The sequence below is a fragment of the Ambystoma mexicanum genome, chromosome 8 (genome assembly GCF_040938575.1).
Source record: "Ambystoma mexicanum isolate Mex_15411 chromosome 8, UKY_AmexF1_1, whole genome shotgun sequence".
In the NCBI taxonomy this organism is placed as follows: Eukaryota; Metazoa; Chordata; class Amphibia; order Caudata; family Ambystomatidae; genus Ambystoma; species Ambystoma mexicanum.
Genome location: NC_090929.1, coordinates 456241955 through 456265116, shown reverse-complemented (window position 1 = coordinate 456265116; position 23162 = coordinate 456241955). Strand labels below are relative to the sequence as shown.

The window sequence follows — 23162 nt, the reverse complement described above, 5'->3', positions numbered from 1 at the left end:
GCTATTTACCCATTTTTTGTTAAAAGTATGCTCTACAATGCAACATTTTAACCTATTATTTAAAAAAAATTCACAGGGGGAAACCCCCCCGAACCTCCCCTTAATGCCCCTCCACTTAAAAAAGATTCACCAGCCGCCACTGGCCCTCAGACTGTGTTGGGAACGGGATGGGGGAACCGAGGGACTATGGTGGGAGCACAATGGGCGGGAACCATGGGATAGTGATGGGAGCAGAGTGGGGAGAGCCCTGGGTGTGTGATGGGGTGGGGAGAGACCAGCAACTGGGTAGGGGTGGGGAGAGGGAGCCCAGCGACTTTGATGGGAGCAGGTGACGGCGCGCAATATATACTGTCCATTTGGCATTTCTGGGGGGTCCCGACCTGCCCAAATTTTGCTCAGGGGGGCCCTGGCCAAAAAAGTTTGAAGACCACTGCCCTAACCAATCCCTCCGGTCAATAGGTTTTACAGTTTGACACGGTCAATGTCATAGATGACGCATATTGGGGTAGAAAACCTCTGTATAATCAAGTTTGTGTGAAAGTATAAATCTGATGTCTGCCAGTTGACCCTGCTTTCTTCAATTGAAAATAAAGTAGTATTTTGCCATATTCTTTGTCTGGTTATTTGATCTGAGATATTTATTGGTAATCCCATCTACCACGAGATGCTTCAAGGTGCTAGAGCACACCCTGCTGTTGCTGTGCAGCTCTCGTAAGGCTCTGGTACAGGGAGCATCATTTGTTTGATCCTGCTGTCACAGTATATCTCTCGCAGTGCCCTGATATAGTGTGAACCCTCTGGTTGGGCCTGCTGTCACTGTACAGTTGCCATGGTGCCCCGGTATAGTCGGCATACTCTGATTGACCTTGCTTTCACTGTACCGCTCTGGCAGTGCACTGGTATAATGCACAGCCACTGGTTGACCCTGCTGTCACTGGATAGCGCTCTCAGTGCACTGGTATAGCGTGTATACTCTGGTTGATCCTACTGTCAAAGTACAGTTCTCGGTGCCCTGGTATAGTGCCCATCCTCTGGTTGACTCTGCTGTTGGTGTATAACTCAGAGCTCTGGTATATGGTGTGCATCCTCCTGGTTGTCCTTGATGTCACTGTACAGCTCTCACAGTGCCCTGGTATAGTGTGCATCATCTGGTTGACCATGCTGTCACTCTACAGCTCTTGCACTGCCCTGGTATGCAGCGCCTTCTCTGGTGGACCCTGCTGCCAGTGTAATGATTTCGGGTACCACGGTATGCTGCTCATCCTCCAGTTGGCACTTGCTGTCGTCACTGTCCTGATATGAGCCAACGCCAGTAAAATAGTTCACCCTGTTAGTTGAAGCCTTTGTGACCTATGCTGGGCCATGCAATACATATAAAGTTGCTGCTTGCTACTTACCGGCAGTTACCGCAGTGCTGATGTTTGTGCCGTGTCCTCCGGTTGACACTTGGTGGCGTTGGGCATATTTCACTCATTGCTTACTCTGGTCTTGTCTTCTCTGCAGGTTTTCCAACAAGTCGACTTTAACAAGAAGCCTGGCCGCATCAGCGTGCGGCCGATTAACTTTGCGGTGATCCTGAAACTATCCAACGCAAACTTGCAGGAGAAGGCGTTTAAGGTGAGTTGGCTCATGCCTATCATGAGGTGTGAAATCTTTCATGACACAAATGATGCATACAAGAGGCCATGTTTCTGCTAACCCTGCCCCTCTTCATTAGCGTTCTCGGTAGTGTGAGACTCTGTTCAGAATTCCATAAATAAATACCGTGCAAATGGCTTTGTTTGGAGGTCTCTACATGCTACCTTCATGAGGATGAGTGGTGGGAAAGGTAAGTGAGGACTGGGCTCTTTCGAGGGGAACATTCTGTAGAAGAGGTTTGATGTGAAAACCTGACAACGGTCGCGTCCAACGCAAACACAATTCGAGGTCGGTGCATCTTCTGCCTGAACTGGTAGGTTTAGGAATTCCCCTGAAAACGTCCACATCCTGGCAGCAGGGATAATTGGCATCGCTAGCGATTAGAATTGGGACTGGGGCAAACCAGGGGCGCGGGCGGCACAAATACAAGAGGGTGTGGGGGTGGTGGCACATCAAATAAGGGTTAACAGGCCAAACTGGTTTAAGTATACCTATATTTTAACACGCTGGTTAAATAAAATTTTCAGTAAGCATTTTCAGAGAATTCTTTTTTTTTTTAACTATTATTTACAAGTTAACCATAAGTATATACAGTACACAATAAGCACATGGATCAAAAGAAAACACACAATTTAAGAAGCAATCAATAAAACAACTATGTACAAACCCCCCCACTCCCACCCGCCCCAAAAACGTCATCAAGTTAGTACAGCAAGAGAAACTTTCCCCAGATTTTATCAAACAAACCAATCTTCCCCTCCCTCCTGTACAACACCCTTTCCATGTCTGCCAAATTGTGCATTTCATTCATCCATGATCGAATGTCCAAGGTCAAAGTGGTTTTCCAGTTACGCAAAATTATCTTCTTGCCCATCATGGTCCCCCCTGAACAACCATTTCTTCTGACATTGTGTAAGGTCGTCCAATAATTCATCACTTCCCAAGATCACCATAATGAAGTCTAAGGCAGGAAACCCCTCAATCACACACTTGACCAACCTCACTCCGAAACAGCCTCACCAAACTACAATCCCACAGCATGTGTTCCTACGTACCAGGCTCATGTACACAACTCCAACAATCCGAACTTCCCAACATCCCCCTTCTCCACATTTTTTCTGGTGACCAATAAATCCGATTAAGAATTCTTAAGACAATAAACGTTTTTCATCAAGTTAATATACATACTAAAACGTTAACCCACGTTAAACAGCTGCAAAAAAGCCCTATGCACTTAGCAAGAGACTGCATTCTTTTAAACCAAGCAGACATCACTCCCAACACAGCTTCAAATAATGTGTAGTTAAAGGTGGTATTTAGCAGAAGCGATTACTTGCATCCCAGCTGTAGATAATAGCCAGCCAGAAAGTCAGTTTAACGGAAGGAGATCTGGCTCGTATCTCAGTTTGACATAATGGTCAAGGACAGTATATTTAACAGATGAAATATCACCTGCAGGCACTGAGTACAGGGGAGGAGGTAACTGCTCCCTTGGTTCTTTAGCAATGGTTAAAAGAATCTTACTTTTCCCCAATAGAATTGTTTTCGGTTTCTGGCTGTACACACCAGTGGCGGCTGGTGAATGTTTTAATTGTAGGGGCATAAATATTCCCCCCTAAATATGCCACAACCAATCAAGTTTTTTGGGGGGGATTTGAGGGGCATTTTACAGCACTTAAAACACAAAATTGCTATTGTTTTTCTAGGGTAACTCATGAAAAAATCCAATAAGGTGCAAGCAACAGTGCACAGGAGCATTTTCAAGAACATTTTCATGATGCCTTTGACCACAATATATGGCAGTATAAAAACATTTCCATGCAGACTGCAGCAGTATTTTAGTATTACCATATATCAACATACTCCTGTTTACTTTGTGCATAATGCCAGTAATGATGCTGTAAGAAAGCATGCCCATGCTTGTTCTGCCAATATATGGCACTTGCCCCACATAAGAACATACTCCAGTTGGCTTTACCATTAAAATGCCACGTCCCAGTATAAATGCATGTCCAAACTGGCTGCATCAAAATGCCAGGCTAGCCATGTAAGAACACTTCCTTTCATCAAAGATGTCCAATACAAAAAGTCATGCCACAGTAAGGCTTGTCTAGACTAGCTGCAACAAAATGCCATTCTAGCTACGTAATAACACTAATCATGCTTCCTTTATCAAAGATGCCCAATACAATAGGTCACTGCAAAGTCAAAAAATAGCTAGACCGGCTGCATCAAAATGCCAGTCTGGCTACATAATACCACTTATCATGCTTGCTTTATCAAAGCTTTCCAATGTCATGCCATAATAAGATATGGCTAGACGGGCTGCATTAAAATGGCAGCCCAGCTAAAGCTACATACTAACATTTATCATGCTCGTTTTTATCATAGATGCCCATTAAAACATGCCATACACCCACACAAAGCCCCAATGACCTTGCAAACACACAATGTGGTTATCTGTGCATTTGAGGTGCGGGCATGGTAATTTTCTTTTTTTTTTTTTTTTTACTAAGCTTCTCTCAAACATGCACAGTAAAAAGACCATGCCTGTTCCTGTGCCTGCAGCACCTCGCATGGGGGAGCTCATTTTGGCCAGTGGGGGTGTTCTGCAACAAACCCCCCTCCCGCCAAAATCCGCTCTACAGCCCGGCACAAACGCACGTAAACACATTCTCACGTAGCATGCAGTGCCTCATTCACATGGGCACCCATCCAACACTCACTTGTCAAACAGAAACCACGTTTCCCTTTGATAGCTCAAGGCACCCTAGGAGCGCTCCCTCGGCTGGCTGACTTGGCCCTCCATAATGGGAGAGGGTGCTCATGGGTGGACCTGCCCCCTCGTCCATTAAGGATGGGCTCCTACTAGTACACCCTCAATGATTCTATGCACAGGGCCAGCGTGGCTCGAGTTGAAATACTGTTGACTTTGAAGTCATGTGCATGAACTAGACTTTTGGTAATGCAGTGATTTTTAGTACATTAAGGGATCCATAGACGCGCTCTACTGTAAAAATCTACCAGGTTAGCTCAGCAGGTTGAGTGACGGTTCAAGAGATGTTATGCATTTTAAACTGGTTGTTAATCGTATGCCAGTTCCTTATTAAAAAAAAAAGTGCTATAAAATGTGTTGGGCCAGGGGATGGGCTGGGCTGTTCGCTTGCTTTTATTCTGGGTTGGTGTCAGCAAAAAAGAAGCATGTATTTGTAATCAAGCAGTTTGACAGCCATATAACATTTTTATTCATCTAACCTGTGATAAAACAAAGGAAGGGGCACAAAAATCACAGGGTATTTGTGCGGTAGTCAGACAAAAAAACACATTTTAAAGAAAACTAGTTAATGCACGTTTAAGCTTCATTTTTCAGTTTGGCAATGCCTTTTTTTATTATTATTTTTTTTTAATTTTTTTTATTTAATGAAAGTGTAAGCTGCACATTTGGAAAATAGTGTGCCCAGCATGTAGGAAGCCGGCTTTTAACAGTGATGGACCCCACCCCAGTGATTTTCCTGGCCCATGTGGTGTCCCTTTCATGCCAGAAGAACAACGGCTGAGCAAATCCAGCCTGAACACGCCTGAATGATGGCTGGGGAAAGAAGCAACTTAAAAACTCTTGGAAATAGTTATCTGCTGCCGGGGTGGGGGTAGGCCACCAAGTAAGGGGGGGCAACCAGCAAATAGGGGGCGGGAGGTTTGACCACCTGTAGGGACACCTATGGCATGGAGCAGTGACACCAATGTAGTAGTTACTGTAGGCATTGGGCGGAGGTCTAAGAAGGCCCAGGATCACATCAGTGAGATCCAAAAGGAAGGCTACACCCATGCAACAGAAATTCAGAATACTTAATTCCAGTGCGACCCATTTATAAGCGAGCGCAGAACACCTGAATAGCAGTGATAACAAGTGGGGCACTGCCTAGTCGCCATAAAGGGTTTATGCAAATAGTCGGGGAGCCCCTCTACTGAGAACGAATACTGCCAAATACCCTGACGACTTCCAGTGGCCATATGATAGACTGTCTGCTAGCACTGGATCTTTTGCACCGCAAACAATCCTCTGCTGAGGCTCGCCACTAGGTGACACTGTTTCATTGTGTCGCTGAACAGTGGGTGCTGCTGATGAATCTCTGCTCCCTCTTGAAGCTCAGTCAACCCTATATGGGGATTATAAAAAAAAGTTCTGGGAGCCCCTCTAACGAGAACAAACACTGCCAAATAACTGGTTCTGTGGATAGGTTCCCACACGGGAGGGTCTACAACCATGTTTTAGCTCACTGAAGCCTTCACAGAGGAGAAATAACCATTTGCATATCAGTCTGGTCTCACCCACTTGGGCAGTCCTGCACTGAAATGCTACGCAATACAGATTGCCCATGCAACAAGCGCAGGAAGTCTTGATTCTATTAAAGACACGGAGGCAAGCATTATGCTTTTCTTTATTTACTGCTCAACAGCAATTCAAAACGTACTATTTAAAACTTTTATTTTTTTTAAGAAAGTGTGCCCAACAGGCTTAAAAAACTGAAAATAAACAAAACATGGTACTATGGAGCGATAGAACTCTCAATCCCAAGAGTCTTGGAGGCTCTGTAGTCCTAGCCTTGTTACTGTCCACCAATGGCAGTCCCTTAGTAAGTATAAACCCCCGTGTCTACAGGTCCTTTTCTCTTCTTTTTGTCTCTCGCTGTGTAACTCTTGAAACTATTAGACCAATCCAACTTTAAACAACTTGTATATTTTCTGCTACTCTTCGTAGGGTAGATCCCTGACCTTCCTTCAATCCCTGTAACTTTTCTGCTCTTCTCCTGCGAATAAAGAGAAGATCATCGTTAGGGTTGGGAATTAGTCTTACATCACTGATAAACATGTAGTACAGTATTATTCACCATCAAGACTTCTGTTAGGGTGGGATAATGCTCGCCTCAGTATCTTTAAAAAAAGATTTATTTAACATTTTCTCTTACAACAATGTGAACCCCAGACCATTCCCCAACTCCCCCCCAACTCCCACCCCCCTCCCACCCCACCACCCCGGAAGGTTCTCGTTTGTTCTTCATTTCTGTGCAGGCTTATGTTCTCATTAAGTCCGATATTCTTATATTATGAGGGACCATTGCTCCATGTAATCTGATTGCAGATATTCTAGTATTTCTCCCCATTCCTTTTTAAAGGTCTCTTTCGTTCCTTGTAATGTATGTGTTAGCTTCTCCATGGTCAGTTGTGTCCATACTTTCTGGAGCCATGTGAACATAAGTGGGGGCTCTCGTTTCTTCCAGTTTTGGGCTATTGACGCCCAGGCGGGTATTAGTAGACCCATGAAGCCCCGCCATTGTGATTTCCTGAATTTCCTAGCTGCCTGATCTTTGAATCCGCAAAGCCATACTTTTTCGCCTAGGAATTCGGCCTCTGGAAATATTTTTACAATTTCCACCTTCAGTTCAGACCAGAAGGTTTTGATTTCCCGGCAGTCCCACCAGATGTGTCTCCATGTGCCCACCTCCGGGCAGCCTCTCCAACACGTGTTTGTTGTTTGTGGGTACATGGCGTGTAGTCTCTCTGGAGTGTAGTGCCATTGGGTTACTATTTTTATCCACATTTCTCTTTTTTGGACTGATCGGGTCATTTTCGGTATGGAGTTCCATAGGTCTTCCCACTGGCGTTTGTGGATTTCCTCCCCCAATGTTTTCGTCCACTTGACCATGTATGACCATTTGAGTTCCTCCCCAGTGGTGTTAATGAATGTGTAGAGCGAGGAGATCAATTTTCTTGTTCCTGAGTTGGTGATTAGAAACTTCTCGAATGGCTTGAGATCCCTTGTGGCAGCTGTTTTGATGTCTGTGGTTGTGAGCCAGTGTCTTAGCTGTCCGTATTTGTCTGCTTCCGTTAGATTTATTAGTTCTCTGCAGTCTTTGAAAGACCTTATTTCTTTGTCTTGGAACATTTCGCCTATCTTTGTGACTCCTGCTGCTTCCCATTTCTCGTAGGCTCCCTGTTCCATTCCCGGTGGGAACAATGGGTTCCGACAGATGGGTGTGAAAGGCCCCTCCACTGTGGTCATGATGCCCTTCCTTGTCTGCTCGTCCCAGGCCTCGAGGGAGGTCGTCATGATTTTGCTTATGCGAAGGTTGGGGTGCCTATGTTGTTTTGCTTTCCATAGTGTTTCCTCCAAAGGAGCTCTGTCCTGAGACACCCATGTTGTTTGTTGATTGTCCCCCAGCCATTCTCTCAGGACCCATAGTTGCGCGGCCATGTAGTATTTGCGAAAGTGTGGAAGGGCCATTCCCCCCTCCTTTGTTGGGGCAGTGAGGGTCGCTCTGGCAATCCTAGGGGGTTTTTTGTTCCATATATAGGATGAGATGGCTTTGGTCAGTGCTCTAAAGAATGATTTGGGGACCTTGATTGGGAGAGCCTGAAAGTAGTAAAGCATTTTGGGAAGGATGACCATTTTTATGGCTTGAATTCTACCCCACCATGAAACCATTAGGGGGTTCCAGCGCTCCAGGTCTCTCTTTACCCTTCCCAGTAGGGGGGGTAGTTCTCATTGTATAATGTTTCTATCTTACTAGTTAGTGTGACCCCTAAGTATTTAATTCCTTTATCGGCTATTTTCAGGTTTTGCGAGATTGCTATTCTTTCCGTTTCCTGCCCCCCTCCGGACAAGAGCAAGAGTTCTGATTTGTTCTTATTAATTTTGAGGCCCGATATCGCCCCAAAGGTTTCTAGCTCACTAATAGCTTGAGGAAGTGCTGTTCCCGGGTTCTTAAGGGCTAGCAGCATGTCATCTGCGTATGCTATTACTTTGTGTTGTGAGCTTCCCATTTCTATTCCCGTAATGGCTTCTGTCTCCCTTATTCTAGTTAGAAGTGGTTCCAGGAAAATGGCGTATAGGAGAGGGGACATTGGGCATCCCTGTTTTGTGCCTCGTGTTATTTCTATTTTATCCGTGACCGCCCCGTTAATGGCTATCCTGATGGACGGGGAGGTATAGTTGGCTTTCACCATTTTTATGTACTGGTCTCCGAAACCCATATGTTTTAGTGTTTTAAATAGTATTGACCATTCCACCCGATCGAAAGCCTTCTCGGCATCTAATGAGAGCAGGGCTGCTTGTGTTTGGGTGATCTCGGACTTCTCAACCAGGTGTATTATTCTTCTCAAGTTGTCATGCGTGAGTCTCCCTGGGATAAATCCTGATTGGTCTGGGTTTATTAGAGACGGGAGAAGTGGGGATAACCTGTTTGCCAGAATTTTAGTGTATATTTTTGCATCAATGTTAATCAGTGCTATGGGGCGGTATGAACTGGGGAGGGATGGGTCTTTCCCTTTTTTGTGGAATACCAGGACCTTTGCTTCATTCATTGATTGAGTCACGTTGCCCTGTTCTTTAAAGGTGTTTAAAAGTCTCGTGAGGACGGGGATAAGCAAATCTGCATATTTCTTATAGAATGGGGCGGTGAAACCGTCTGGTCCGGGTGCCTTCTCTGTTGGGAGTGCCACAATTGCCTTTTTTACTTCCTCCTCCGTGATCGGGTTCTCTAGTGCTATTTTGTCTTCATCTGGGATTCTCTTTAAGGGGAGGGATTGCAAATAAGCGTCTTGGTCTGCTTCGTTCGGTTGTTCCGAGGTGTAGAGATTTTGGTAAAAATCCATGAAGATTCTCCCTATGTTTGTGGTTTGTGTATGTAGTTCTCCCTGCTTGTCCTGCATGCTCATTATGTTTATTGACTTTTGTTTCTCTCGCAGCTGTCTTGCTAAGAGTCTGTCCGCCTTGTTGGCTTTTATGTATAGCCGTTGTTTTAGAAATTGGAGGGATCTTTCTGCTACTTTTGTTCGAAGCATTTCCAATTGCCCCTGTGTGTGTTTTAGGGCCTTTTTTAAGGCTCTAGTAGGGTGGGATATAATTTCTTCCTGTATGTCCGAAATTTTCTTTTCGAGTTCTTTTTCCCAGCGATGTCTTTGCTTGTCTTTGGAGGCTTTCAGGGCTATGAAGTTGCCTCTGGTCACTGCTTTGAATGCCTCCCAGACCGTGCTTAGTGGGGCCTCGCCTGTGTCGTTTTGTGAAAAGTATTCCGATATCTTGTCCCTAATTGATTCTCCCATTACTGGATCCTGTAGGATATCCTGTGGTAGCCTCCAGCGCCACAGCCCTCCTCCTTTTTCTGGGGTTGTTAGGTCCAGCCACAGTGGGGCGTGATCCGACAGGGATATCGACCCTGTTTCAATATCTTGGATTTTCCCCATAAGGCCCACCGAAACCCAGAAATAGTCTTTTCTTGACATTGTGTTGTAGACGTGAGAGAAATAGGTGTAGACTCTTTGCTGGCCCTTTTGCAGTCTCCACACATCGCAGAGTGCGAGTTGGTCCATTTTTTGTTTGAGTCGTTTGGAGGGGGCACCCTGTGTGGAGGGGCCCGCTGTGCTTCTGTCAATTTGTGGCTGCCATGCCAGGTTTAGGTCTCCTCCCAAGATCACCTCTCCCTTTGCGAAGCCCTCTAGCTTCTCCAGAGCCTCTCGAATGAATCCGTCTTGTCCCGTGTTTGGTGCGTAGATTGTGGCCAGAGTTAGATGGGACCCGTCCAGGTGGACGTTGACCATTGCTAGTCTCCCTTCTTTATCCGTGTGCCTGTCCGTTAGAGTGGCCTTAGCTCCTTCTTTAATGGCTATGAGGACTCCCGCTTTTGTGCCCATATCCGATATCCCCTGAGGCGTATATTCTGCTTGTCCTGTGCTTTGATGTGCGTTTCTTGTAGCAGGAGGACGTTCGCCTTTTCTCTCCTGAGCAGGGACTCCAGTTTCTTTCTCTTTATCGGGGAGTTCAATCCTCGTACGTTGTATGTTAGGATTCTAAGTTTTCCCATTTCGTACTGTGAGATTGGGAGAATACCATTTCCTTACGATGTGAGAACTGTGCGTCTTCCGGAATCTCTCCCCCCCCCCCCTCACCAACCCCCCAACTTCCAACTTTTGAACGTATAACTTCCCGAGGAGGGCCCGGGTACCTATGGTTGCTAGGGCGTTGCGCCTATCGCTCCCGGCCCTCAAAATGCTCGGTAACAGTTTCGCGGGGGGTCCTAAACCCCGCATGATCTCAGACTTTCCTGAGTTGCGATCCCAAGAGGGCCCTTCCCGGGCCGCCAATTAGTGTTTTCCGTGGGCTAATGTTGAGTTGAATGGTTACCCATTTTGCTTTCTTTTCCGTATCTCTTCCCATCCTCTCGGCCTTTTCTGCAAGCCGCCCCTTGTTCTGTCGTGCGATTCCGCCGTTTCCTCTGTTTGTATGTCCATTATTTGCAGTCCCTCATCGCATGTTGTCACTCTTCGTTGTTTGCCTTCCCAGCTGAACAGTAGGCCGAAAGGGAATGTCCATTTGTATCTAATTTCCTTTGACACCAGTACCTTGATTAGCGGTGCCATATCTCTCCTTTTTTGAAGTGTGATCGAGGCTAGATCTTGGTACAGTTGTATGTCCGTCCCGTTCGTCCTGATGTGGTCCAGTTGTCGCGCCTTTCTTAAAATAAGTTCTTTTTGTGGGTATGAAGATAGGGCTACTAGAACATCTCTGGGTCTTTCTCCGGGCGCCCCTGTTCTTTTTGGGCCCACTCTGTGGATTCGGTCTATCCCTATGGTGACCGTTTCCTGTGCCCCCAGAATGTCTCTAAAGACTTCCTGTACTGCATTCTTGAGGTCCTTGTCGAGTACTGCCTCCGTGATGTTCTTGATCCGTATGTTAGATCTGCGTGATCGGTTTTCTAAGTCCTCGCACTGGATCTCTAGGTTGTGGGTTAGGCGTGCTAGGTGTTCCTGGGTCTCACTGTTTTGGGTTGTCTCTTCTTCTAGGTTTTGGATTATTTTTTCCACCGTGTCGGTTCTCTCTTCCAGTTGGGCGATGTCTCTCTTCACTTCTTGGACTACCTGTTTCATTTCGTTTCTCATTGAGGTGAACTGGTCTTGGACGGTGGTCATAAACCTTTCCTGTAGCTCCGCGAACCAGGAGTGCATGTCTTCCCTTGATGGAAGGGCTGGAGTTGCATTGGTGTGGTTCCGGTCCTCTGGGGAGTCTTCCCAGGGTCTCCCCCTGGTGTGGATCTGTGATTCAGCCGACCACATTTGGACAAGGTTATAATCTTGTTTAGAGGACTGCGAACACTGGAGTACCGCGTTCCCCTTCCCCTTTGATTTAGACATGCCTTCCTTGGGGGATCCTCTTCTCCTCCAGGTATGGGGAATGGCGGTGTGCTTTTGAGAGACCTCGGGGGGGGGGGGGGGTGTCTTGCTTGTAGTCCTCGCTGGCTTCCCCCTGTTATGTGGGGTTGTTGGTGGGGTTGAGGGGCTTCCTGCGGGAGGCAGGTGCCCTCGAGAGGGCTTCGTCTGTGGTCAAGCCTGAATTGTCCTTTTTTCCCCCCTTCGGCGCTCCCCCTCTCATTCGTGTGCTCTGTCTGGGTGCCGGGCCGTAGGCTGGGCGCTGCAGCGGCCGCCCGCGTCTCCCTGTTGGTCCCCCTCTTCTGCAGGAGCTCGTGAGCGGCTCCGGGGGGGGGAGGGGCGGCCGAGCCTAATTTGTCCTTGTTTTCCCCCTTCTTCGGCGCTCCCCCTCTCCTCCCGGCCCCGGAGTTGGGCTGGTATGATGTTTGGGGGGTGCCCCCCGAGTTTATTGGTGTTGGGGGGGGGGGGGGGGCGGGGGGTGCGCTCACCTTGTGCGCCTCCGGGCGACCGAAGACGAGTTTCGAGGTGCCTGGCCTTCCTTCTTCCAGGCGGGCCGTGCGGTGTTCTGCCGACCCTCACCCCAGCCACTGTTCGTCTCCTCCTTGGGGGGTGTGGGGGGGGGCGCGCCGGCACCCTCCCTCTCCCTCGTCCGCTCTATCCGGGTGCCGCGCCGTGGGCAGGGTGGCGCAGCGGCCGCCCGCGTCTCTCTGATGGTTCCCCTCGTCTGCGGGAGCTCGTGAGCGGCTCCGGAGGGGGAGGGGCGGCCGCTCCGCTCGGTTCCCGCGTGCCACGTCTGGGTGTCCACCGCCGATGTGAGGTCGTCTCCCGCTGCCGAGTGCTGCCCTGCACTTCCCGGGAGTGTTGTCGTGGTAGATTCCACGATTCCAAGGTGCTTTATTTTCAATTCAGCGGCGGCCCGGGCGGAGCGCGACCTATGTGCGTCTCCCTATCCCGGCGGCCATCTTGGAAACCACGCCTCAGTATCTTTAATAGATTTAAGACTTCCTGCGCTTGTCGCATGGGCAATCTGTATTCTATTACAAGACCAGAGGCGAGCATTATGCTTGTTCAAAGCTTTGCATCACTGTAGCAGCCATATTAGCTACCGGCTTGAAGTAAAATGTCCTAAAAACCGAGTCCCTGGCCCAATCTGCAGCTTTCATGATCTCCTGCAGCGGAACTCCGGCTGCAAAAGCTCCAGAAGCCATTGCTCCTCTGCTGAGTGTGCACCAAACATAGATATATCTATCCCAGCTGAACTCATGACCTCCTTTACCCATCTCGCTATAGTAGCTGAGGCTACCGCCCTGTAAGGTCTCCTGCGCGCGATAAGCAGCTGAGTCACTCCTACAGGCCTCAATGCGGCTATCACTGTCTAATATTGCTTTATGCATTGTGTCATGCAGAGCTTGCTGTTGCCTGTAAAATACGGGTAAGTAATTATTCTGGAGTTAGTTTTAGTACGCTGCGCTATGTTGAATGCTATCCCATCTGGATAGAATATTTTCCGATCTATCTCTAGTGCTTTTACATCAGAAATACGTCTGCATGATACTAAACATAGTAGCGTGGCCAGCTTCCCCGATAATTGTTTCACTGACAGAAGTTCGTTCTCGTGCCACTGTTCCATCATGTGCAACACCCTCGTAGCGTCCCACAGAACTGAATACCTGGGTAGCGGAGGCCTACTGATCTTAATACCCTTGAAGTCTCACTACTGCTGGGTGTTCCCCTGCTGGTACCCCTTCAACCAGCTCGTGCCCTGCCGAAATGGCTGACCCATACACCCTGATTGTCCTGAAAGCTTTTCTCTCCATGCTCAAGGACGCTAGGAAATTTATGATCTGAGCTAGAGGAGCTGAAATGGGAGGAATACTCTCTGTACCACATTTCCCAGGCTTGCCAAGTGGAATTATAGCTCCTGACTGTCGATGGGGCCCATGAAATTTTTATGAGCTCAATAGCCTCTTCTGAAAGTCCCAGCAAGTGCCACCTTTTCCTGAAATTCTGCAGGCCAGAAGCGTACGGCTCTGTTCCAAGATCAGAGGGTGAAGGAGGAGATCCTCTCGGTGCGAGATCCTCTGAGGGAAATCCATTCCATCAGAATCGGAAACCAGGCTTACGATCTCCACTCTGGAGTCACAAACACCAGCTCGGCTTTGTCTCTGGGAACCTTCGCCAGGACTCTGGCTATCATTGCAAAGGGAGGAAACGCATAGTGAACGTGAGGTCCCCACATTTGAAGGAACGCATCCGTTCCCAGCGCTTCCGGGTATAGTCTCCAGCTGAAGTAGTTCTGCAGGTGTTTGTTTAACCTTGAAGCAAACAGATCTGTATGTAACCTGAGCTGCAGTCTGCTAAACACTGAACTGTGCAGTATCCAGTCGCTGTAGTCTACCAAAAATCGAGAATCCCAGTCTACCACGGTATTCTTCGCTCCCGGAAGATATTCTGCTTTGACTGATATGTTCTTGCTGAGGCAGAAATGCCAGAAGTCCTTGGCAATCTCCACTAGCATTCTGGATCTTGTTCCTCCTAGCTTGTTGATATATCTCACAGCGGATATGTTGTCCATGCGAACGAGAATGCAGCATCTCGCCTTGCCCCTGGCGAAGGCTTTCACAGCGAAAGATCCCGCCAGAAGCTCTAAGCAGTTGATATGTAGCTCTAACTCTTCCGGAGACCACTTCCTCCGGTCTCTGTGTCTCCGCACCTGGCGCCCCAGCCTGACCTGCTGGCATCCGATTCTATTATGAGCTCTGGACGGTCTCCGAAGATAGCTCTGCCGTGCCATGCCTCCATAGTGCTTAGCCACCATCAGAGCTTTGTCCGGCTGTCCTCGTCTAACGGAACCTGATGCTGATATCTCAAACCCTCTTGAAGATATTTGATTTTGAGCCCCTGAAGGGCCCGATGGTGTAGAGGCCCGGGAAAAATCGCCTGATTTGAGGCTGCCAGTAGACCCACTATCCTGGCTAGATTCCGAAGCGAAATAAGCTCCTTCCCCAGGGCTGTCCTCAGATCCTTCTTGATGGCTTTTATCTTGGAAGGCGGGAGTGCTAGAGTGGCACTTCTCGTGTCTATGGTAAAGCCTAGGAATTCTAGCTTCTTGCATGGCACAAGCTCTGACTTCTCTCTGTTGATCAAAAATCCTAGGCTGGAGATGAAGTCTGTTGCCCACTGAACTTGTGTCTGAAGTCTCTCTTTGCTCTGCCATGAAAAGGCTATCATCCAAGTAAATGATCATCCTTATTCCCTGCTCTCTCAATGCGGTGGCTACGGGCCTCATCAGCTTGATGAAAGCCCAAGGCGCTGACGCTAGCCCAAAGGGCAGGGTCTTGAACGGCCATACCTGCGCTCTCCACCTGAAGCGCAGGAAACGCCGGAATAGTGGCGCTGTGGGTATAGCGAGATATGCGTCCTTCAGATCTAGCCGAGATAGCCAATCGTCCTTTCTGAGGAGGTCCGCTAGCAAGTGCATTCCCTCCATTTTGAAATGTCTGTAGACCAGCCACCCGTTTAACTCTTTCAGGTTGATCACTGGTCTCACCTTTCCTTTGCGATGAACCAGAAACATGTTGCTCAGGAAGCTGAGTGCGGCTGCGCCCGCTCGATCGCTTGTTTTCGCCTCGCGCTTCTAATTCTGCATCTAAAAGTGATATCTCCTCCTCTGAGCTTCCCATGCGCTGAGGGATTTGAGTCTGTCTGGGTTCCCCTACGAATTCTAGGTGAAATCCCTGGGCTGTTTGAAGAACCCACGCGTCTGCTGATATTTCACGCCAGTTGCTCATAAAAAGTGACATCCTTCCGTCTACGGGGGATAACGCGCTGAGCTCTCTCACCTGTGGAACTATTCTGCTGCCCGAAGTATCCTCTTCCTCGGCACCCTCTGAATCCTCTTCCTCTACTCGGGGAAGAACGCGTCCTGTTGACGGGACTCCCAATACTGGGCCCTTGGCCCTTGAGGTCTCCTGTTAAAATTACTGCAGCCGGACGAGCGACCTCTGTTGCGGCCGGCCCCAGCAAAAACCTGGGTAGGGAACCCCTTCCTGATCGAGGCTTGAGCTTTTTCAAGTGCCGTGTACGTCCCTACGAACTTGTTCATCTCTTTGACGAACGTGTCGCCAAACAGGAGGCCCTGTCCCCCCTCACCTGCCTCGTAAGAGGCCAGATCTCCTAACTTATTGTCTATTTTTAGAAGTGTAGACCTACGCCTCTCTGCTGAGATGGCTGTGTTTGCATTTCCTAGGAGACACACAGCGCGTTGTGCCCATCCTGCCAGGACATAAGGATCCACCGGCTCTCCGGTGTCCTTTGCGCTCTCCGCGAGATCCTTAACTTTGGCTATGGGGCCTGTCAAATCTAATAACTTATCTTGACAGGACCGCCATGCGCGGTCCATCCCCCTTCTGGTGTCCTTACCGGCTTTGTGACGAAGGTTAACATTTTGGGATCAAGCTCCGGGGTCTCCGCTACCTTTCCCGTGAGCTCTGGCCTGGGACACTCTGACCTCAATCTGAACCTGGTGTCTTTTTCTAGGGTCTGAGAGCCTGATTCATGGAATTATGTGCGCCGAAAACGCAGATTTGCGCGCCTTTCCGCCCGAAAATCCCCGTTTTAAGTATGGGGATTTTCGGGTAGAAAGGCGCGCAAATGTGCGTTTTCGGCGCACATATTTCCATGAATCAGGCAGTAAATAAACATAGTGTTTAGGATGACTGTATATTTCGACGCACTCAAAAAGCGACGCCGAAAGAATGCGCAGAGCCCATGTGATGTGACTTAAAAAGCTCGCACTCTGAAGTCCAGAATGAGTGCAGTAGGCGGGGAGGTGCTGGGGGGCTCACCATGGTAGGCTGGAGTTTTTGGAAAAGCAGTCTAAAAGAAGCAATTTATGTAATCGTAAACTGTCCAGACTAGAGTGGAGCGGCTGTATGTGGGCTGTTGTGCATAGCACAGGACTGGGCCTCCCTGTTAATCTTCTCTGTGCACGGACTGTTTTTTGGTCTCCTCTACATGGGAGGGAGAACCGAGCGGAATCCCGCTATGAACTGTGTGCAGGGTGGGGTAGATCGCCGACTCCCACGCCTATTTATCCTCCCGGCACTCCCCTCGCAGACGGCAGGCCCGCAGATGGGATCACGCAAGCCTGCATTCCCGGCCACCAGCCAGGATTTAGGCGGAGGTTTTGGACACAAAACCCCTATCGCTGCTCCAAACCCTTCCTGTCTGCTGGGTTGGAAGGCTCCGTAGCTTAACCTTGTGTGCAAGGGCTCACAGCCGTTAAGTTGCAACAGCTGTAGAAAGTGGGAGCTCGAGTAATTCCCAGCCGTTGTCGGCGGCGAGGGTTAACTGGAGAAATGCAGCCTCTTCGAAGGGTCGGACTGGGGCATACAATTTGCTCAGGAACCCAGGAAAAAGTGTCCAACAGTCACAAATGGCAATTCACTTCCTTGGTGACTGAGTAGTACCCATGGGGGAGTTTTTGGTAAAATGTGTTGCAAAATTGTGCGTTTTAAAGTAAATCATAAAACTGGCCCACTTTGACAAAAAGAAATGGGACAAATACTATAATATTGCGTCTGCAATTCGGGCACTGCCCTATAGGCCAGTCCCAGCCTGGCTTTACTCTGGAGGCTGCAGACTGGCCTTCTTTCATATGGAGGAGTTAGTTTTTAATTTAGTCTATTAGGTAGCACCTATAAGCCAAAACAATTTCATATAATGTACAGCTAGGAAGACATGGAGGGACACACAGCCTGTAGGTGGTGTTTTGTAATTTACCCACCCATTGACTGTCCATGGACATTTTAATGTCTATGGCCATTCCAACCCACTCCCTGCCTCTCCCCGCCCAAAACACATCCTCCTGGGATGTCTTTGAGCTAGCGTGATCAAGTCTTACCACCAAACGTTGTGCTCGTGGTGCCTGCCAGTGTTTTTTCAAAGCAGTCTTCTGATAGTTAATGGCTTAATTGGAGCTGTAAAAGTACCACTAATGTAATAAAAATGCCTTAACCAGGTCTTAGAGCACTATGCGTGTCCTTCACTAAAGTCCTGTTAAAAACCGGCCTTGGCAACGCCAACAGTTGTGGCTTGTCTAGTATTGGGCATTTCCCAGACACTGCTATTATGTGCCCAGGTTGTCGCACCATTTTGCAGCTGCTACCATCGATGGCCAGTTACTACCACAAAGGCATTACCTGACAAATCCCTTTCCCGAGCCTACACAAAAGCCAAAACTTGTTTGCATTGCCAGTGCTTGTTCTGCTTGCGTGTGTCATTGCTGAAGAGATCTTTATGGACAACTTTTAAGCTGTGTTCTGTATTCCGACAACTCCCGAAGTCAAGTGGCTCATTTAGGGATGTGGAGCTTATTTGCTCAAGGGACGTCAGAATCATTAATGGAACAGATCGTATACAAAGATTCTCAAATTCTGTCCACTAACTTCGCAGTGGTTTAGCTGCATTTCCGTAACCATCTATTTGCTCTGCTGACGCTCCCATCAATGCCGTTCTGTCAGCTTGCCTGTTCTCGTAAGCTGAGTAAGCTTTCTGTTGCTGAAATCGACCCCCTGCGTCGAAATCCCTTGAATCCCAGAAGGTAAACCCCTCCATTGAAACCCTTGGAGCTCCCAAAGGAACGAGTAAAGGGGCTGATCCTGTACTGAGTGTAGTTGATATGTGTAATAGCCACTGGGGGGCGGGGGGCACCACTTCCCTATAGAGCTTACCTGCTCCTCACGTTTGAGCCTTTATGAATGTATGCTTGGGGCACAGAATCGCCGACCTGCTGAACATCTGATTTCCTCTTCCCCTTCACCTCAGGATGGCCTGATAGAACAGCTCTATGACCTCACCTTGGAGTACCTGCACAGTGAGGCCCACAGCGTCGGCTTCCCGGAGCTCGTCCTTCCTGCCGTCATCCAGGTAAGGAAGTGGTTGTGGAGTGACGGGATGAATGGAAGAGAACGTGGCACTTCATGAATGGGAGCAGCCTAACAAAAGGGAGGAACTAGGATAGGGGGAGCATTGACAACATCCCACCAACCCAGGTCTGCAATGGGGCATGAAGTGCTTACAGGTGGGGTGCTGTGCATGGCCTTCCATCACTTACTACGGTGCCTTGCATGAGGTGGGGGCGCAGTATGGTGCTAGCCGCCCACGCCTTGCTGCAGGTACTCTGCCAGACTCTTCTAGGGAGGAGGCACACTACCTCTTTGTTCTGTTAAGTAAGCAGCTGGGACCAAGGTCCAGCGAGCAGTTCACTGTTGCCATCATTGAGGAGAGTAGCTGGAAACACAGGGCTTCAGGGTAAAGGGGCTAGGCACAGATATGCAGGCAAGCATACAGATATATTGAAGATGGAAGGAGCGGGAAGCTGGGCACTGCTTTTCAGAGAAGAATGTAAAAAGAGAGGCACTTTTCGCCTTACTTATAAGCAGCTATGAAAAAGGGACCATTCACTGGGGTGCAATGTCTGGTAGGGATTGCTGAATGAATGGTGTTTTCATGAAACCAAAATATCCTTTCGGCAAATGAGTCACACATTTGATCATGTCATTGAGCGTGCAACTTGCTCTATGTTGGAGATTGTGTGTCTCATTTTACTGGTGTTTGGCAGGTCTGTGTCTACAGTGCTGATCATATACTTGAAAATCTCGGAACTCAAATAGTTCATTGCACTTTCAACACATTAAAAGGCATTTTGGGGGAAATGCATGAACATGAATGATGGTTCCAAAGAAATGTATAGCCACCTCATCTCCTTCTCCCGGACTGGAGAACAGCATGGACAATGGTGTTGGGCTGAAAACGCAATTTATGAATGAGTGCTGCTCTGCAATAGAATGATTGTATTGTATTTTATTTATATAGCACACCGAGCCCTGAGGCAACTGGGCAGATTTCTTAGGTACATATAGGAGCATCATTATATTTACAAATACAGGCATAGAAAATCACATAGATTACAATTACAGGCATGGTATATATCACATCATTTGCAAGCCTAGGTAGGCATACTGCTGTGTACTAAATATACAATGTAATGATAAATCCACATGGAAAAAAATGCAAGCTTTTCTTTTAATGGCTGCATACCCATAGTCGTGACTCTGAACTGGAGATTAACTTCCAGGCATGGCTACTAGGTGGTGCTGTGACATGGCTAGTTAACTGACGTGGTCTATTCTACTGGCATTATGTGGTAGCAGGGATTTTTCTTCAGTTTTTTTTAAACTCATTGTAATTTTGATGCTGTTTTTGTGTTGGTTAAGATTTTGCAATGTGGTGCCCAGTGCAAACTGGAAACTCCAAGCACTGTTTTGTTCATAAGATCTCAGCAGATGTAATTTGGGGGCTGAGGAAAGGGGCGCAGCAAAAGAACTATGGAGCCCTATTGTATGGTTCTGACCAATGATCGGACTTGATCCACAGCGTCTTTGGTGATCTGCAATGACTGCTTGCATCCAATTGGAGGCAGGATGTTCCACCATTGAATCTTAGTAACTGTTTGGATTGCCATGACCCTGTAAGTGAACTCTCTGGAGCTTTCAAAGGTATGCCATTCCTTCTAACCAGTTGTTGAAGCAGTGTTATGGCATGCTGTGCTGAGACCAGAAATACACAATATGGGTGGGTTGGCCCTTCACTGCTAGTCATTCGCCTGAAGATCCGCCTGCGTCCTTGGCACCATCTACCCCCTCACCCCTCTAGCCATGGTTTCTGCAATTTAGACTGTCCCCCCCTCACCTCCTGTCTTCCCCACTGCTTCCACCGGCTCTTCAGTGCAGGTGGGCTCCTAGTCTAGCATTCCTTGGCTCCCGGCTCCAGCGATGAGCTTCTTGCAGCCATTGGCCAGGACCGTTTGTAGGCGTCTTCCGGAGAACAGCCAAGCTCTTGCCAAAGCAAACACATCCTCTGTGCTAAGCGCGGCAGAGGTTTTGGGCTCTGACTGCGCCTTGAACTCCAGTGGACGTTATGGCTTCAAGCACAGCGGTTAGCTTGTATTAACCACTGCCAGGTGTGGGGCCTGTGGCCTATCTCTGCAGGAGCCAGCGAGCTGGGTGTGGTGGTCTGTCATTTCACCAAGTGCTGCAGGCAGTGTTGGATCTGCTGGAGTAGATCTGGCAAGGCTGATGTAGGAGATTGCAGTGACAACTGATGTGTAATACAGTGAGTGAAAACTGGTGAAGCAGGGGCATTCAGCTTGCATCCAACATATAGATGTATTTTTATTGAAGAAGCAGACAAACTGTAGCAGTTACCATTGAGCACCTGTAGACCATGAACATGGCAGCTGTGGAAATCAACTTGCCTTAACATTGCTAAGTATGGCTAAGATGCTGTGTAGCAAACTGGTGCTCTAGTGACATCTGTAAGAAAGTGCATGGGGGATATCCAAGGTGGAGACATTTTGGTGGTTTTCACCAAAAGGGTTTGTGTAACAAAGGAAAACCAAAGTAGCTAACTTTACCCTCTGCTCATCTTTCCCACTTTCTTTTCCTCCTCCTAGTCATTGGGGGATACCATATTTTACATGTGCTTCCAAAGGGTTGTCAGAATGGCATTTCCTTTGTGAAACTGGAGCAAAACTGTCAATTCAGTCTTTGTATGGACTATCTTTCGAGCAAGTCTTCCTTGAATGTAGTTGCCCATGTTACTTCCTACCAAGCCTTTCCATAAAAACAAGTTCAATCCAAAAGAAAGGTGCTTTTGAAATTGTCTCTTCATTTCACCTGTGTGTCACTCAGTCTGGGTTCGAAGGGACTTGACAATTACTGCAATGTTAGCCCTTGACTCCTTCAGTCATTGTGCCCGGATCTCTTGCAGAACCTTCAGTGGGCTCCAGACGTCCCCCAACTCCTTCCTCCCCAGGATTTTTGGCACAATGGTCAATTATAACTTGAATCTGTCTCATGACTGCTGGGGTTGATTGTCTTCGCCTTGCCAAGAACATCGTTTAGTTGGAGGGGTTGATGTGGGCGGACTGATTCTTGGAGATCTCCTTTCTCACACAGTCCCAACTAGGCACGCTCTCCGTGAGTATTCTCGACATAAACTCGTGCCTGTGAAAATCACCTGTACTCCTCAAAAACCTCTTTGGCTTCCTGCAATGGGCTCGAACCGATTTGTACCACTCATAGCCTAGATCTGAGTATCTCCCTCTCTGATCTCCCCCCAAGCTATGTTAGCTACGTTGCTTCTATTGTTGGTTTAGTCCTACCTGGTCCTTTTTTCCACCTCCTGCTCGGCTCCTTCTTTCGCCGCCTCTCCTGGCTTAGCTCCTTCTTTCGCCTCCTTCTTTTGCTGCCTCTTCTCTGGCTCGGCTCCTCCTTTTGCTGCCTCTTCTCTGGCTCGGCTCCTCCTTTTGCTGCCTCTTCTCTGGCTCGGCTCCTCCTTTTGCTGCCTCTTCTCTGGCTCGGCTCCTCCTTTTCCTGCCTCTTCTCTGACTCAGCTCCTCCTTTTCCTGCCTCTTCTCTGACTCAGCTCCTCCTTTTCCTGCCTCTTCTCTGACTTGGCTCCTTCTTTCGCCGCCTCCCATCTGGCTTGGCTCCTTCTTTCGCCGCCTCCCATCTGGCTTGGCTCCTTCTTTTGCCGCCTCCCATCTGGCTTGGCTCCTTCTTTTGCCGCCTCCCATCTGGCTTGGCTCCTTCTTTCGCCGCCTCCCATCTGGCTTGGCTCCTTCTTTCGCCGCCTCCCATCTGGCTTGGCGCCTTCTTTCGCCGCCTCCCATCTGGCTTGGCGCCTTCTTTCGCCGCCTCCCATCTGGCTTGGCGCCTTCTTTCGCCGCCTCCCATCTGGCTTGGCGCCTTCTTTCGCCCTCTCCCCTCTAGCTCGGCTCCTTCTTTCGCCCTCTCCCATCTGGCTTGGCTCCTTCTTTCGCCGCCTCCCCTCTGGCTCGGCTCCTTCTTTCGCCCTCTCCCCTCTAGCTCGGCTCCTTCTTTCGCCCTCTCCCCTCTAGCTCGGCTCCTTTTGCTGCCTCCCCTCTGGCTCGGCTCCTTCTTTCGCCGGCTCCTTCTTTCGCCGGCTCGGCTCCTTCTTTCGCCGCCTCCCCGGCCCTCTGGCTTAGCTCCTTCTCTTAATCCTCCATACTTTGGTTTCTCCAACCGTCTCCAAGCTCCCTCCTTCACTGTCTACAGACTCCAGTTTCCTATTATTTTCGAGTCTCGTTATGTGATTCTCTTCTCCTGGTTTAGAATTACCATGAAAGTTTGCACCTTTTGGTGGTTTTCTTGCTGTGCAGGGATTGGTGAGTTTGTGTTGTACTGCATGTGTCTTTGATTGAGGAGTGTAGGATGTGCTTGCCTCTGGAGTGT

At 48.5% G+C, this 23162-nt stretch overlaps 1 protein-coding gene across 4 annotated transcripts in view; it reads left to right on the top strand.

The window, feature by feature from the left end:
* Positions 1 to 23162, top strand: part of NOC2L (NOC2 like nucleolar associated transcriptional repressor) — a 516885-nt gene that overhangs the window by 270410 nt on the left and 223313 nt on the right. For all 4 annotated transcript variants that reach the window (XM_069610057.1, XM_069610058.1, XM_069610060.1 and 1 more), the window contains exons 13-14: positions 1504 to 1617; positions 18670 to 18771. In XM_069610057.1, the coding sequence (XP_069466158.1) occupies positions 1504 to 1617; positions 18670 to 18771 (216 nt within the window). The remainder of the gene's footprint in view (positions 1 to 1503; positions 1618 to 18669; positions 18772 to 23162) is intronic.